The sequence below is a fragment of the Caretta caretta genome, chromosome 23 (genome assembly GCF_965140235.1).
Source record: "Caretta caretta isolate rCarCar2 chromosome 23, rCarCar1.hap1, whole genome shotgun sequence".
NCBI lineage: Eukaryota > Metazoa > Chordata > Testudines > Cheloniidae > Caretta > Caretta caretta.
This window is the reverse complement of record NC_134228.1, coordinates 3,017,160-3,034,869: the sequence shown is the minus strand read 5'-3', so window position 1 is coordinate 3,034,869 and position 17,710 is coordinate 3,017,160. Positions and strand designations below refer to the sequence as shown.

General features: G+C 51.7%; 1 protein-coding gene across 6 annotated transcripts in view; it reads right to left on the bottom strand.

The window, feature by feature from the left end:
• ACTN4 (actinin alpha 4) overlaps positions 1-17,710 on the bottom strand; it is an 80,296-nt gene that overhangs the window by 7,843 nt on the left and 54,743 nt on the right. For all 6 annotated transcript variants that reach the window (XM_048833406.2, XM_048833412.2, XM_048833407.2 and 3 more), the window contains exons 9-17: positions 12,470-12,562; positions 11,960-12,190; positions 10,044-10,191; positions 5,544-5,694; positions 3,210-3,318; positions 2,924-3,064; positions 2,285-2,467; positions 1,244-1,378; positions 35-214 (exon numbers count right to left, since the gene is read on the bottom strand). In XM_048833406.2, the coding sequence (XP_048689363.1) occupies positions 35-214; positions 1,244-1,378; positions 2,285-2,467; positions 2,924-3,064; positions 3,210-3,318; positions 5,544-5,694; positions 10,044-10,191; positions 11,960-12,190; positions 12,470-12,562 (1,371 nt within the window). The remainder of the gene's footprint in view (positions 1-34; positions 215-1,243; positions 1,379-2,284; positions 2,468-2,923; positions 3,065-3,209; positions 3,319-5,543; positions 5,695-10,043; positions 10,192-11,959; positions 12,191-12,469; positions 12,563-17,710) is intronic.

Genomic DNA, 17,710 nt, shown 5'->3' with positions numbered 1-17,710 from the left:
GGTGCTCTGGCTGCAGGCTAGGCACTGACCCTACCTCCATGGTGTAGTTGGTGTGCTTGTTATCGAAGATCAGCGCCTCCTGGATGAGCTGGTGCTGCTGCTCTAGCAGGTCGATGTTGGGCTTGTAGTCCACGATGCTCTGCTCATACTGCTTGAGGTGATTCAGTTGGTCCTCCAGCGTGCCATTCATCTCGATGGAGATGCGCCCTATTTCCTGGGGAGGAAGCCAGCCGGTCATTCTCCATCGCTGAGCTCTGCTCCATGGTGTACTCAGCAACGCCCTTTTTGGGCCATTCCTGCAGACTCAGCCTGGTGTCCCCCAAGAACCAAGCTGGGTTCCTTCCTGCTCTCATACTAAAGGGCTTGCAGGCCTAATTCTGCCCTCCATGGCACCTGTGCAGCCCTCCTGCCTTCAAGGAGCACGCAGAGGTATGCGACTGGAAATCAGGAAGCAATCCAGCTGATAGAACAGGAAGAAAATCCAGTTCACTCATAGATGGGCTGCCTCTGCAGGACTCACGGGAATATGAACTTGTTTGTACACACACAGACTACAGGGAGCTGATTATCGAGTAAGGTGCCAGTTGCATATACTGCCCCTTCTCAGGGCACTGTAAGGCCAGGAAATAACTTGCATTTATATGGCGCCTCAAGACACTAATGGGAGTTTAGGGGACTGAAGTATAAAAAGAGCCAACCCAGGTCAGGTTTAGGGCTTCGCTTTATGGGGAAATCAACCAGAATAGCTATCATGAAATAACCCCAGGGTGGACTCTCATTCTGGAATAGCTAGAGTGCTTGAAATACACACCGATTTTATACTGGAATAGGCGTGCCCTAAAAGTGCAGTATAAGGGAAAGCAGCTGTGCTTGAGGACATCGCTATCGCAAGCAGGGAAATTTCTTCCTAGCACAGTTGGGCTGAGGCAGCACAGAACTGGCTATCTGCAGTGAAAAGGGAAGTTTTAGCTTTCTCTGCAGCCGGATCCTGCCAGAGGCAGGTGGACACGGTCAGTACGGTTTGCTCCAGCAGGGTGACAATGGTTCTGAATGCAGCTGTTTGGTCACTAGGTGGCACTAACTCTAATGCTGAGAGGATGAAAATGGATGATCAGCTGGGTCATTCTGGAATTCAAGTGCCGGCTGGAGCAGGAATGACCCAATAAGCCCACACTCAGGAATGGAGGTTGGAGTTTCTGGTTGCCCCGCAGCTGGAAGCAGTTCTTGCAAACTGAGCTCCTACCTCCATTTTGGTCTGTATCCAGGGCCCAACGATGTTGGCCTGGCTGGCAAACTGCCGACGCAAGTGCTCATTGGACTGCTGCTTGCTCTGCTCATCTTGCAGAGCATGGTCCCTCTTTGGCACCAGCTGCTGAACCTGTGAGGAACAAGGAACGCCCATGGAACTGATCCATCTCTGCACTGGTCAGTGCTGGTGAAGCAGCATGTGCCAAGTGCCTGCCTGGCCTAGGGATGTGCCCAGGCCTTGGGCTCTTGACAGCCCCGTGGAGCCAAGTTTCACTTGGCAGGAGAGCAGAGACTGGCAGCAGGGAGAAGTTCAGCTGTAACAGCCACTGAAGGCCAGGCAGTCACCACACGAAGCATGTGAAACGCCACTCACGGGGCAACTGTTTGAATTGTGCAATAAGATCCTGACAAAGCACCTGCTCCCAACCCGCCCACTGCTCCGCAGCAAAGCTTCATGGGCACCTCTGCTGTTCCCAGTCACACCTACCTCCCTGCTTGCAGCCACGATCCGAATGGCCACAACAGCCATTGCGTGCATGGCACAGCAGCGTTAGACACGCATCGGGGGTCTCAAATGCAGAGCCAGCAGTGCAAGTCACCCCAGCACTGCGGTCCTCAGACTGCGGATGGAAAACTGCTGCTCCACAGCAAGGGTATTGCTGCTTCTAGATCGGCCACGATAAGCACCGAAGAGCCATGCTATGGCAGCCCTCGCCGCCAGCAAGTGGGATAGGACGTTTTAGAGGAACCATCTGAGGGTGAATGTCCATAGCACTCCCCATGTGAGAAGGATCAAGCTGGGGGGTCAATTTTAGTCTGAATTCCTTGGACATCCCCAGAAGCCTGTTTTACCTGGTCACTTTTCTAAGGCAGCTGCAGGGCCATTTCCAAACAGGCAGCCTGGGACACCTGCAATCTCTTACAAAAAAGCCAATAACGGCCCATTTATGTCAACAGTGGATTGTAAATCTGGGCATTGCCAGGCAACCCTGGCAGCAGAGCATGGGCTTGCTATCACCGTGCAGCATGCACCCACCCTTTCCCACTTGGAGTTGATGATCTGCGGGGTAACCGAAGTGTATGGGTTGTTCCCAGGCAGCTTGATATTGTTGTAGTCCGCAATCCGCTGAGCCTCGTTCTGAATGCCCAGGATGGCCTCGCGCTCTTTGTCAGCATCCGGCAGGGTGGATTTGAACTGAGCGTGAGCAGCAATCAGGCCCTGGAAGACACAGGATCCCAGTTAGACAAACTGCTGAAAACCAAGAAGATGGAGAGAGAATTTTCGTGAACCCAACCCCACCTGGTGCAGTGAGCCCCTGCGGCCCGCTAAAGCGCTGATCTTGCATTCCACACGGATCTGGGAGTTTGGGACCAACAGAAGCTTTGGGCGAGAAGATTTTACCCAAGCTCAAATGTCTGAATCTCTTTTCAATGAAAACAGATGCTCTGGATTCCAGCAACCCAACCTAACTGCAGCAGCATGAGGCTAATGCCCGAGAACCTGGTAGTGAAACCGAGTAGCAACAAAACCCCAAAGTGCCTCTCCAAAAAGGAGCACATGCTCTGCACAGCCAGACAGACCAGCCTTCTAGACTTGGGGAGAAAACTGCAGAGTGCAGCATCTCTGCTTTCACTGGACCACCAGCTCATTCACGACACGCCAGGCCTCTCCTACCTCGATCTCCTCTATGGTGTGGACAATGAACATGTCCTGAAGGTCTTCCATGGCACTCTCCATCCAGTTGTTGAACGGCGCTGCCCTCTTGGCGTATTCCAGGTGCAGCTGGTCGATGGTCTCCAGCTGTTTCTCTGTTTTCTGCAGGGGTGACACACAGGGCACAGCTAAGTTAGGAACAGATACAGATGAATTTCCCGCCAGGAGGCCTCAGTAGCACCATTTCCTCCTCCTCTGCCTCTGGGATGTTGAGCACAGAGCCAGCACATGGCAGAGATTTGCTTACCTCAAGGGCTTCTCTCCTACTGTGGGTCAGGGACCCCAAAGCATCCCACTGGTCACAGATCTTCTGGCACCGAGCGTTCACGCTGGGAGAGTCGTAGTAATCCAGCTCACTGGGATGGAGGGGGAAGGACACAGGTATTAAGTGACTCGACATGGCCAAGTACAGATCAGAATTGATGTGGGGCTGCATAAAGTGCAGTAATTTCCATGCTAAAATAGTTTGACATTCCCCAGTGTCTCATTCTTTCATAGACCTTTGTATGGCTTGGCTCCTCTCCAACTCCAGCCTCCCAGTCAGGGCACTGCAAAACCTAGTTGGCTGGGGAATCTGGGAGAATGTTGCACGGGTGTGTCTAAGGGTGGCAAAGGCAGCAACCCCACCACCCTCCTCTCTCAAACACCACCCTCCTCTCTCAAAGAGATCCCACCACAGTGGCCCAGACTACACTGGCAGTAGCACGTAGGATACGAGTAGCCACACACCACGGGGAAGAGCAGGCTGCGTCCTCACGGCGATGTGTAGCTACACGCAGCAATGAAGGGCTCTGGCTGGGGGAGGCAGCAGCAGAGAGCTGTCGAAGCCTTTCTCCGCTTTCTTTCTGCTGGAGCCTCTCTCTGGCGGGGAAGCAGCGGGAGACTGCTAAAAAACAGCAGTGTAGACAGGAGACACAGCTTGGGCGTGGAGAGAGCCACACTGGGAACATGGCCTAAGCAACGGCGCACATCTACGCTGCTATTTCTACCCAGTGTACGTGTTCTACACCCTGCCGTGAGCGGGTGTGCAGTGTAGACATACCCAGTGACTGCTCTTCGGAGGCAGCCGCTTTCAGCATGGCCAGTTAGTAAAGGGGAGGTTAACCTGCATGACAACCTAGCAGCTTTGCTGGTTCAAAGTCCCCCAACTCCCCACAGAGGAGTTAGCCAGGGCCGTGCCCTGCCCCCATGATGGTACAGACTCAACCCGCCCCATACATTAAGTTTGAAAAGTGCTGCTGGAAGGTTACAAGTTGCTGCATGTCCAGGATGCTTCAAAGGCAGGGACGGAGGAGAGATTAAAGTTGAGAGAAACAGGGGGAGTGGAACGTCCTGGAGACAGAGGGATGGTGGCAGAGCTAGCAGTGACAGCTTTGTTTTTAAAAGCACCCGAGAGAGTGACTAAAGCCCAGCTGAAAGGGCAGGAGGACTGCAAGTCACTCCCTAGTGCTCCCACTTTCCAATGAGCTGGGAGTTACAGAAGGCAGCCCGGTGGCTTGTCCAAGGAGCCCAACGTGCATGGGAACAGACTGTGCTCCAGGACACAGAGCCGCCTCTGCGCTCTCCCCACTCTGTGGGCTGTGCACTGGGAGGGCTCTCTCCATTAAGTAATGCTCCAAGCCACACAGCTCCGTTTCCAGGTTCTCTGCCACTCAGGCCGCTGGAATAAGGGCTCCATTCACAACTTCGACTCTCAGTGTACTAATTGTGTGCAAGTTTATCTGGCTGGAAAAAGAGACCGCAGCTCCGTGGAATCTCTTACAATAACTGCATTCTTACAGGGGGGAGGGGACAGGGAGAGAACAATGGGGGTACTGTGTGTATTTTGGGGAGAAAAACCCTATTAGAACCCCATTCAAACAGAGGTGCTCCCAACAGTCCAGTTGCAAAAGCCAGGTCCTCTTGGAAAAAAAGATCATGACAAAGCCTAAAAAAACTATTTTAACTCCGCCAAAAATATCGTATAGTGTCTCTTTGTCCCAGCCCCTCGCTGCAGGAGAGTATGCTCGTGTCAATGTTGTGCCAGTGTAAGATGGGTACACAGCAAACAACCAAGAGGGCTTGAAAGCCTGAGCCAGAATTGCTGCAGATGGGGTACAGGCAGCCTGTTTGGAGCACAAAGGCTCTCAGAGCAACACTGAGTGAACTAAGATCACACTCTAGGATCAACAAAGGGGGAAGTGGAGCAGAATAGATTGGGGTGGGACAGGCAGAATAAGATCCATGCACTGGACTGTGTGTGTGTGTTTTGTGGTGAGATCGATGTGACAGCCCCTGACAACTCTATCTGGACAAACCCCCCACAGGACACCAAGCTGGGGTTTGTCTTTGTGCCCTGTCTGCAGGGTACTGTTGTCTTCCATCCCGAGGTGGCTACACTGTAGCTTGATGGTGCTGTGCTGACAGTTTTAGGAGTAAGGAAGGCTAGGTACTGAGGCCCAAATCCTCAGAGGTGTTTAGGCCCCCAACCTTCATGGAATCAGTGGAAGTTAGGAGCCTAAATACCCTGAGGATTAGGCCAAAGGGGGCAGGGTCTCTGACGTCCCCGCAGTAGAATACCAGGGGAGAAAGGCTGGCGTACTTGAGTTCCTGTGCAATGGCAGCAATCTGCTCCACACGGTCCTGGTGAGCTGCCAGGTCGCTCTCGAAGGCCTCGTGCTTCCTGATTAGGGCTTTGATGTCTGACAGGGTGGCGGTTTCATAGTCCTTCTGCCTCAGCATGGCTTCTTTCCCTGGGGGATGGAGAGGAACAGAGCCTGTTACACCCCAGATCCACACTGCAGCACAGAAGATACACACGGGGGAACAAGGTAGGTATTAAACAAGCAGCAGCACGTGCTGTTCAAAAGACATCAGGAACGTGCTGAGCCGATTCCCTGGTGCGGGAGGGAGGGATGCGGCAGCAGGGTTTCAGAGGCAGGTCTGCCGCCCAGACGCACTGCATCATTTTAATGAGACGTGGAGCAGCCCGTCATCAGACACCAGGAGGAGGAATAATTTTGCCTTCCCCTTCCATCTTCAGGATGAGGACCTTGCAGAAGAGGCTGGGAGAGTGGCAGTTTCCCACCGCACCCCTTCCTTCCCTGGTTCAGCTGGCCCTAGGACTGACAGAGCATCCCGCCACCTGCACTGCCTTGGCCTGAACAGATTTTGTCCCTACGTACTCTAGCCCCACCCTCTCGGCTTGCACGATGAAGTGCTCACATGTTTTAGGGCAGGGCCACTGCAGGATATTAACAGAGCAGAAGCAGCCCCGCAGGGTTATGGCCCCTGCTCTGAAAAGCTTACAGCTTTGACAGATGCAACACAAGATAACAGAGTGATGTACAAACGATGGGGAGACTGGCCAGGAAGTCAGCTAAGTGCAGGTCGGCCCCAAACGAAGGGGATCGGCACAAAAGGAGTCCTGCAGTGCAGCGACGGCGAGGCGAGGGAATGAAGATGAAGGGTCACTAACACGGGGAGACGGGGACAGCCCTGCCTCACTTTGGTTAGTTTCTGCTTGTGTTCATGGGGACGCTGCAGTTCAGTGCTTAGGAAAAGACACACCCACGGCCACTAGAAGGAGCTGAAACCCTCAGTTCCTGGGGAAGCTTCGCAACATGCCCCTCCTTCCATAGCCCCTGTCAAAGAGAAGCCTGCAGCATGAAGCCAGACACAGGAAGTGTACTCCAAATTGCCTTCTTGCACAAGGACAAATCAGACTGGGGTGTAATTAAAGTGCCAGGAACTAAGACAGGTGCTGATTACATATTCTTAATGCTCTTTATTCCTCCTGGCACATTTTGGAGCTGGAGAGAGAGCCTGCTCTGCAAGGCAAGCTTCCATCCCCCTCCAGCATCAGGGTCTGGCTAGCAAGCCACGTTTGTTGGCAACCTACCACATAATTGGCGTTTCTGTGTTAATCTGAAAGCTATTTGAGTTGGGAGTGCCGAGTCTGTTCAGCTTGAAATGCCTTTTGGTTCCAGTCAGCTGTTCCCCAAGATGTTCTGCTCGGGAGGTGCTGCCAGCAGCCGGCCTGGGCCCTCTGGCAGTGGCTACCGTCTGCGTTCTGCTAATGGCTCCCAGACCGTTCTCTGCAGAGGCAGGCAGGAAGTAGCTGCACAGAACTGCTTATCAGTGTAACCAGCATCTGCAGGAGAAGCAGTGCCTCCAGTGGTGAGGGCACATCGGGGACTTGAATCCCGAGTTTGATTCTTGGCTCTGCCACTGACTTTCTGGGTGCCCAGGACCAAATCAAGACCTTCTCCACGCCCCACTTTCCCCCAACCCCATTTATCCATCCTGCCTATTTAGACTAAGCTCTTAGGGGTAGGGATTATCTCACGATGTGCATGTACAGCAATGAGCACAATGGGGTCCTGGTCTTGGCTGAGGCTTCCAGGCAATACCAACAATTTACTAGCTAATAAGTCAAGTTACTGTCCTCCTCTGATCCCAGAAGGAGGGGCACCTACCCTCCAAACAGTGCCCCATTTTCAGAGCTTGACTGTTTCCAGAGAGCACAGTATCAGGCCCTAGTCATAAGAATAGGCATCTAGATCTCCTGTCTTCCAAAGGGACATGTTACTTCTCTCCCTTCTCCTGCTTCCAGCATACAACACTGCATTAAGGAAGGGGACACACAATCTACGGGGTACTGCAAGGATCTTTACACAGGGACCAAGGACTTTAGGCAGAGTCTGGAGACACGAATGGAATTATATTCTCAGCTCCCCAAACACTACTGAGCACTGACAGCTTTATTCTGGAGTCAAGGTGGGATCTTAAAATGGCATTTCTAGCACCAAGCTCAACAGCTTGTGGACTTCAAAGAACCATCCCCCTTAGAGCTGCAATTCGAGGACTCCGTACCTCCCTGGTAACTTAGCTCCTTGGTCTCCGCTTTGATGGATGCGGTAGCAGGGTGTGGCTGGTAACTGACTAGTCCCGTATCTTTGCTGCAGCAAAACGGGCTATACAGCTGCTGATCAGGAATCTGTAGTGAGGCTGATAAACACCTCCTGGGCCCTCACCCGGGATGGTGACAAAGGACAAGACCAAATATAAGCTCAGCTGTGGAGGAGACAGCCGGCTTGTTGGAAGCTTGAGCCATCAGACAAACTGACGGACACCATGTGCCTTCTCAACAGCCAGGTTTTGGAGACTTGCAGTAGCCCCAGCCAGTCTACATTTGACTGGCAGAAGAGATGATCCTAAATTTTCTCCTGGCTCACATTCTCTCTCTCCCCCCCGCCCCAAATAGATGACAAAGTGAGGGAAATATAATGGGAACTTTTTCCATTTACTCCTCCCCACCCAAACTGCCAGCTTTCACTTGAGCCCTGTCACCAATCCGTAGAGAGGAATGGCTGTTTTAAACCACAGATCTACCAGATACTAGAAGGGATCTGCAGCATGCTGAGCACCTCGCTGCTGCTGCTGCCCTCAACCCCAGAGCTGGCTGCATTTCAGCAGTGCTGTGCAGAGCACGTGAAGTTGTTTTAGGATGAGGGAACGTTAGGCACTAAAGGACTAGGGTCTCCGTTGTCCAAGCAGTCAGGGACTAGTGTGGGGGGAGGACTGGTGGACTTGAGCTCCTGTGTACTGGCAGGACGCAGCAAGGTCACAATAAGGAAAGTTACTATAGGTAACGGAAAATCCACTTCACACTGCTGAGGACCAAGGGGCAAGTTAGTCATCATGGAGGGCAGTTTCTCCAGAGAAACAGAGCCTAAATCATTTAGTAGCTTGTCTGCCCCCGCCCATGTCAGCTTCTCCAGGGGAGGTGGAGTTTAATAGCAACTTACAGGAAGCTTCAGTGCCAGTCAGATACCACTTTGGCACAACACTACCATTTAACTGCCACACCGTCAAAGCAGCATTTCAGCTATCCTACACCCTCTCGTCAGTCGCCTCTCCAAAAAGCAGGCTTCCTGCCTGATGCATCAGTCCTGTTCCTCACCACTCCAGAGTCCCCCCCCATCTTTGCCCAAAGGGACCATATGGATCCGTTCTACGAATTCAGTTATTGCAATCACGTTTTTAAGAAGGAAAAAGCAAAACCAGATTGAGTTGCTGCAAGCACCGCTCCCAAAGACAGAGCAAGCCCCTTTCTCCCCTTAATGCTCCGTGTGGTATTCTCCCAGCCTGGGCGATGAGAACATTCCTTCTAGTATGGAGAGGGGATTACTGTATTTTCTATGGAATCAGATGCAGCTGCCATATTGGAAGGCTCGGAGGGTTAGCAGTCACGTTTAGCCATCTGGCTAGGGAGGGGAGACAAAAAAGCCCGAGCATACCGTAAACATGCCACAATGACTGCGTCAAAGGGCATAGCCTCTGAGGAAGAGGAAGACTGCTAACCTGCCTGCATTTGCTTACGGGACTGGCTAGGGGACCATTTAAACAGACAGCTTCAGCTGAAAGTAAAGCTTCTGCCAGTGTCTAAACTTCACCTGGTCCCATCTGAAAACGCCTGCACAAAATGACGAAGCTGTCAAGAATAGCACTGCCTATGCATTCGGGGAACCTGTCTGCTTTAATCCGGGGTCCAACCACACCTGGAGTGCTCATTCAGAGTTCAAAACACAGGACAAGTGTTTTCCTGGCCTTGCCTGCGGTGAGGACTTGAGTACAGAGCAGTAGCTTCTATTCTTAAACTAGTCCCACGCGCACACACCCAATGCCCAGAGAGTTGTTTGGAAACACGGCCGAGCTGCAGTACAGTACAACGGCTCCATAATGCTGACAGCTGGAAGGCACAAAGTGACTTGCTAATGCAGCTAATACCATTCCTTGGGCCATTTCATCTCCAGATCCCAATACTACCAAAAGGTAGCCAAGGATCAGTTTCCCTATTCCAGAAATGGAGGACTGAGTGCCAAGTGACTTGCTCAAAGAGTGACATAGAGAGTCAATAGCGCAGAATCAGAATTCAGAGCTCCCAACGCCTGCTGGGGTTCAGGCCTCCGTCTCTTGGGCCATGCTATCAGAGCCAGAGGAGCAACTGTTCTCAGCCATTCAGCCTGCTTTAAAAGGATTCCTTTGCCAGATCTAGCTTGCCCTCAGCCCGTCTCTGGCCTCAGAAAGAAGTGACTACCTTCAGTCCAGGACTCGTGGATGGAGGCTTTCTGTCTGAACTTCTCAGCCAAGTGGTCCAGTCGCTCTAGCCTCCTGATCTCATTCAGCAGCCACTCTTCATAGCCTTTCTCCGCCTGTTCCAAGTGCTGCCAGCCATTATTAATGTCCTGTGGGGGGGGGGGGGGGGGAGTATAGGAAACAAGGCGTTTAGAGCAAGAAAGGGCTGTGTCAGACTGCCAGCAAGATTATGAAGCACCTAAGGGGAATCACAACATGACGGGGAACATATTTGGGGAACAAATATTTAATGGACTCTTCAATCTAGCAGAGAAAGATCTAACAGTCCAATGGCTGGAAGTTGAAGCTGGACAAATTCAAACTGGAAATAAGATGTACATTTTTAACAGTACAAGGAATTAACCATCACTGACAATTTTTAGATCAAGATGGGGTGTTTTCCTAACAGATCTGCTCTAGGAATTATTTTGGGACAGTTCTCTGGCCTGTGTAATACAGGGGGATCAGACTAGATGATCACAATGGTTCCTTTCTGGCCTCAGAATCTATGAATGGCCCATACTTCCAGGGTGACATCATCAGGTTTTCCCTTTCCCATACTGGATGTTAACACCATCTCCGTTATAACATTAGCATTTGCCATGCCATATGCATGTGTATATGTAATAACTAACCCTTGGGAGACTGACAGACCAGCAACACCAGTCATTGGGGGAAGCTACATGCCACACAATATTTGCTACCAGGAACAAAAAAGCATGTGCATCTCTGGCACATACAGCTGAGAAACGGGACTGAGACCTCACTGCTTAGGGCAAGGGTTCTCAACCTTTCTTTCTGAGGCCACCCCAACATGCTATAAAAACTCCATGGCCCATTGTGCCCACGAACTGGTTTTCTGCATATAAAAGCCAGGGCTGGCGTTAGCAAGCAGGGCAGTAGCCTAGGGCCCCACACCACAGGGGCCCCCATTGCTCAGGCTTCAGCCCCAGGGGTTTCAGTCTCATGTGGTGGGGCTTCGGCTTTCTGCCCTGGGCCCAGTGAGTCTAACGCTGGCCCTGCTTGGCAGCCCCCCCGAAACCTGCTCACGGCCCAGAGGGCCCTGGACCCCTGGCTGAGAACCACTGGCTTAGGGTACGACTACATGGTCAAAACAGTGCCAGAGCCAGCCCACTTGAGCTTGCCAGAAACCGACTAGCACAGATAACGAGGAGAGCGAGGCCACTGCCATGCAGGTTTCAGAGCGAGCAGAGTTGGCACTCGGGCATATGCTGGGATTGTTCTACTTGGCCTGCAGCCCAAGCTGTGCTGTCTTCACGGCCGTTAGCCATGCTTGCGGGATTCACGCTGGCTCGGGTAGGCTGACCCATCCACACACAGTTTCTGCTGTGCCGACATACCCTTTGTTACATTGGGCATAGGCAAGGAGTATGCAGTAAGGTCGGTTACACTGCAGGCCTTGAGGAGACACTAGGCTCTGAAATAGTAGCCAACGCACATGAAGGGAGAAGCTGACTGCTGAGGACCCTCACTTACACCCATGCACACCCAAGCAGGGTTTTGTAGGTGAGAGAGAGATTTGGATTTGGCCCTCAATCTTCCAGCATGAGCACACAAGTCCTTCTCCTCCAGACATTCGTGTTAGCACTGCCAGGAAGCGTGCAGAGTACGGAGGGACCACCCAAAAGGCATCCAACATTTGGCTGCAGTACCCCATAAGCAGGTCACCCAAGAGGAAGTTGCTTCTGGACTGTTAATAGGAGATAGTAAGCAGACTCAAGTCAGCTTTCGGTACAGACCGCTCCCTCCTCATCTCTGCCAAATTCAATTCTGCTCACTCCACTGTGGTAAAGGCCTCACTCTGCTTTACCCTTCCCCCTCAGTGCCTCATTGCTTCAGACAAACACCGTTACTCACCGAGACCATCTTGCCCTCCGAAGGCATGAAGGCAGGCCTGTTGCTCAGCCGGAGTTTAGTCTGCAAGGTGTTGAAGTTTATCTCCAGCTGACACTTCTCCTGCACTTTGGGAGGCTTATGGACACGCCTGTAGTCACGGAAATCTTCCAGTTTTTGCTGCATCTCTTGAATGGTCTTCTGTGGGACCCGGTCCTCCAGCCAGGGGATAGTGCGTTTAATCCACTCCAGCAGCTGCGGGGCAAGCAGACACTGGTTAAGTGGGACGTGAGGAGCAGCAGCAACATACCTGTCATTGGCCCTTCAAGGGGGAAGTCGCAGTCATGCTGGGGAATGTACCAACTGACACAGAATATGCCAGGGAGCCATGTCTCTCCGGCTATTGACATCCCTGATCTCTCACATCCCAGAAGCGTAGGCCACCCTCCACAATAAACCGCCAGGATCCCTGTCGGCCTCCAGCTCAGAGCTCCCCTCCACACAGGAGAGTAATCAGAAGGCAGGGGGACTCACATCAGATGCCAATTTCTCATAGTCCTCCATCAGGTGCTCGTTCTCCTGGTTCACAGCCAGCACTTTGCAAATCCGGTTTGCTGCTGTCTCAGCCTGGGGGGAGGCAAAAGGGGAGGAGGGGGAGATTTTAGACCCATTTGCAGCAGAGCTGCAAGGACAATGCATGAAAGGAGAAGCCAGCAGTGTTACGATCTGTCCAGCCCCCACAGAGAGGAAAGGAAAGCCACTCGGAAGCTAGACCAGTCCCCTCAGAAGGGCTTGCTGGCAGGTTTAATCCGCACTTGCCATGTCATGTGGAAGATTTACCCTGAGGCTTCATCAGCTAGAGGATGCCCCTTGCATAACTTGCCATGACAGCGCAACTCACCCACCAGGGAGGCTCCCGTAGCTCCGGCTCCGGCTCCCAGACCGGCATTGCCTGTGCTAGTGGGACTAACTGGAAAGTAGGTGCCATGTTACAGATGTGCCCGCTTCCTGAGCTGCCCTGGGAGCCTCCAACAGCGCTTGGGTCTTCGGGCTCGGTTGGATCCAACTGATCAAAGCTTTTTCCAAGCTCAGCATAAGCAGGTGATATCTGAATGGCTATTGGCCAGAGCCCCTCCACTGCCTTGAGGGGGAAGATTAAGCCCTCTGCACATTAATGTGCATTTCCACAGCACCCCAGTCAGGTAGGCATGCCCCCATTTTACAGATTGGGAAATGGAAGTGACATGCCACTGAGTCTGGGGCAAAGCAAGGAGAAAGACCTAGATCTCATGACTGCTCCTCATGTGCCTGTATCTCCAAGGCCACCCATCCCCAGGGCCTTGTGAAAGCAGCTTGCTAGCTACCAGAGTGAGGATCTGCCCATCACTGCAAGACTCTGGCGCCAGCCTATACCAATTATGAAAGTCTCTGACTTGGCACCTTCCCACTGCTGCTCCCAGAACCCCTCCCCAGCATCCCATATCTTCCCCTAGGCACCGCACCTGGCTCTCTGGTTTATAAGAATGGAGCACATGGTCAGTTGCACCCGCCAACAGTACAAGACCAGATTGCTGCATTCTTACTTGGAGTGTTAACTGGCTGGACTAACGCAGAGTTCGTAAATTAGTATTTTGCCAAGTAAGTGTGTTTGTAGTAGTGTCAGAATCCCTCCACTTTGTGTATTCCACTCCTTATTCAACACCCGTTGACTCCTAATAATTAACGAACTCAGGATTTAGCTCCAGAATTAGCTATTTGTCAAATCACTGCCTGGGTAGTGTTCCACAGCATTTCAGCAGCTGCATTTTGGGTTTGGGTCTTCCCAGAACTACGGCACTGAGCCATAAGCATCCACGTGTTTATCAATCATTTCTCTTTGACTGATTCCCATTTGCTGACTGATTTCACTGCAGCTTTCCGTACTGTACACACGCCTTCCTTCTGCCCCTTCCTCATCTGTGAGGCAGGTGGGGTAAGGTGAAATTCCCCTGTGTATTAGGTAGGAGAGTGGCATATGTGGATGCAAAGAAGGAAAGTCAAGAGATCAAGTACCTTGTAGGCAGCACAGAAAGAGTCCAAGAGGAGGAGTTGAAAGCCAGACATCAACAGAAATAGTGAAGAGGGTCTATAGGAGGATGGGGAGAGGAAAACAGAGCTGGGGAAATGAATTGCCAAAAAGACTAGACATCAGAAGTTTGATTCCCTTTAGCAACAAAACATAAGTGATAAGCAGTCTGGATTCTAGGCTGTATGCTTCTCCTCACACTGCTGGGTACCACTTAAACATATTAGACATGCTCATGATGCAGCACACATCAGTTGCCACCTCAAACTTGGGACTGGAATTAAGAGCACGACACACAAGAACATTGGAAAAACCACCGCATGCTACGAGAAGCTAATAAATACCAGCTGATGCCACGAACATGCCAGCTGTGCTCCTAAAGATTGGGATCAGACAAAGAACAATAAAAAACACTGGCCAGGCTAGAATTTCACACATTACACCCACCCAGGGAGCGCCTGGGAGAAGTGCTAGCTAATACACTCAACTTCAGACTTTAATAGAAAAATTTCAGTCCAGATGGAATACGTATCCAGTGTGTGTTTTTCAAACATTGGCTAACAAACAAGGTTAATGCTTCCAGCCTATAAAAGTTTCACACTTTACGAACCAAGTTAATCCTGATCTTTAATAATCACATCCGATAGCTGAACAGGATCTAGCGCTGACAAACTTATGCAGCATGTGGAAAATGTTTGGCCAGAATCCTAGATCTGCACTAGGAATTATTATAGGGAAGTTCTACGGCAGGGGTGGGCAAACTTTTTGCCCCGAGAGCCACATCTGGGTATGGAAATTGTATGGCGGGCCATGAATGCTCACGAAATTGGGGGCTGGGGTGCAGGAGGGAGTGAGGGCTCTGGCTGGGGGAGCGGGCTCTGTGGTGGGGCCAGAAATGAGGAGTTCAGGGTGTGGGAGGGGGCTCTGGGCTGGGACAGGCGGTTGGGGTGTGGGGGACAGGAGAAAGGGCTTCGGCCGGGGGTACGGGCTCTGGGGTTGGGCTGGGGATGAGGGGTTTAGAGTATAGGAGGGTGCTCTGCGCTGGGATGCAGGGGTTTGGAGGGGAATCTGGGCTGGGCGGCTCAGGGGTGCAGGCTCCAGGCAGTACTTACCTCAAGTAGCTCCCGGAAGCAGCGGCATATCCCCCCTCTAGCTCCTAAGCAGAGGTGCGGCCAGGCAGCTCTGTGCACTGCCCTGTCCGCAGGTGCTGCCTCTGCAGCTCCCATTGGCCGTGGTTCCTGGCCAATGGGAGCTGCAGGGGCAGCGCGTGGGGCGGGGGCAATGTGTGGAGCCCCCTGGCTGCCCGCCCCTCCGCATAGAAGCTGGAGCAGGTACATGCCACTGCTTTCAGGAGCCGTGCGGAGCGGGGCAAGCCCGACCCCACTCCCCAGCTGGAGCGCCAGAGTTGGACAAGCCCCAGACCCTGTTCCCCAGCAGGAGCTCGAGGGCCAGATTAAAACGTCTGAAGGGCCGGATGCTGCCCCCGGGCAGTAGTTTGCCCACCCCTGTTCTATGGCCTGTGTTACGCAGGTCGGATGAGATGTCACAAAGGTCACCTCTAGTCTCAATCTATGAGCCTTAAAACATCAGTCATCGGAGTGCCTGTGGATGAGGTAATTTACTGATTAGGTACAGCTATGCCATTCTGCCTTTAGCGGAGTAAAACTCCTTCAAAACTGATAGGCAGTCAAGATGCAAGCAGCTACTCTTTGCATAAAATAGCCCTCGTAAGGATCCTCAGCTCTTCCCTAGACTATACAACAGATTAGATCAATATCTGCTACTATGGGCAAATCAATTCCTAACGAAGAGAACCATTCAAATCCAGAATACATTTCAAGGAAGCCATGATGCCTACAAAACACATGAATGATTCGGCTACAGGAGAGCTGGCTGTATTTCAAGGAATCCCTGTTGAGGTTACAGGGACAAACCATCCCGATGTGTCGAAAGAATAGTAAGTATGGCAGGCGACCAGCTTGGCTTAACGGTGAAATCCTAGCGGATCTTAAACATAAAAAAGAAACTTACAAGAAGTGGAAGGTTGGACATATGACCAGGGAAGAGTATAAAAATATAGCTCGGGCCTGTAGGAATGAAATCAGGAGGGCCAAATCGCACCTGGAGCTGCAGCTAGCGAGAGATGTTAAGAGTAACAAGAAGGGTTTCTTCAGGTATGTTGGCAACAAGAAGAAAGCCAAGGAAAGTGTGGGCCCATTAATGAATGAGGGAGGCAACCTAGTGACAGAGGATGTGGAAAAAGCTAATGTATTCAATGCTTTTTTTGACTCTGTCTTCACTAACAAGGTCAGCTTCCAGACTGCTGCGCTGGGCATCACAACATGGGGAATAGATGGCCAGCCCTCTGTGGAGAAAGTGGTGGTTAGGGACTATTTAGAAAAGCTGGACGTGCACAAGTCCACGGGGCCGGACGAGTTGCATCCGAGAGTGCTAAAGGAACTGGCGGCTGTGATTGCAGAGCCATTGGCCATTATCTTTGAAAACTCGTGGCGAATGGGGGAAGTCCCCGAACACTGGAAAAAGGCTAATGTAGTGCCAATCTTTAAAAAAGGGAAGGAGGAGGATCCTGGGAACTACAGGCCAGTCGGCCTCACTTCAGTCCCCGGAAAAATCATGGAGCAGGTCCTCAAAGAATCAATCCTGAAGCACTTGCATGAGAGGAAAGTGATCAGGAACAGTCAGCATGGATTCACCAAGGGAAGGTCATGCCTGACTAATCTAATCGCCTTCTATGATGAGATTACTGGTTCTGTGGATGAAGGGAAAGCAGTGAATGTATTGTTTCTTGACTTTAGCAAAGCTTTTGACACGGTCTCCCACAGTATTCTTGTCAGCAAGTTGAAGTACGGGCTGGATGAATGCACTATAAGGTGGGTAGAAAGTTGGCTAGATTGTCGGGCTCAACGGGTAGTGATCAACAGCTCCATGTCTAGTTGGCAGCCGGTGTCAAGTGGAGTGCCCCAGGGGTCAGTCCTGGGGCCGGTTTTGTTTAATATCTTCATAAATGATCTGGAGGATGGTGTGGATTGCACTCTCAGCAAATTTGAGGATGATACTAAACTGGGAGGAGTGGTAGATACGCTGGAGGGCAGGGATAGGATACAGAGGGACCTGGACAAATTGGAGGATTGGGCCAAAAGAAATCTGATGAGGTTCAATAAGGATAAGTGCAGGGTCCTGCACTTAGGACGGAAGAACCCAATGCACAGCTACAGACTAGGGACCGAATGGCTAGGCAGCAGTTCTGCGGAAAAGGACCTAGGGGTGACAGTGGACGAGAAGCTGGATATGAGTCAGCAGTGTGCCCTTGTTGCCAAGAAGGCCAATGGCATTTTGGGATGTATAAGTAGGGGCATAGCGAGCAGATCGAGGGACGTGATCGTCCCCCTCTATTCAACATTGGTGAGGCCTCATCTGGAGTACTGTGTCCATTTTTGGGCCCCACACTACAAGAAGGATGTGGATAAATTGGAAAGAGTCCAGCGAAGGGCAACAAAAATGATTAGGGGTCTGGAACACATGACTTATGAGGAGAGGCTGAGGGAACTGGGATTGTTTAGTCTGCAGAAGAGAAGAATGAGAGGGGATTTGAGAGCTGCTTTCAAATACCTGAGAGGTGGTTCCAGAGAGGATGGTTCTAGACTATTCTCAGTGGTAGGAGAGGACAGGACAAGGAGTAATGGTCTCAA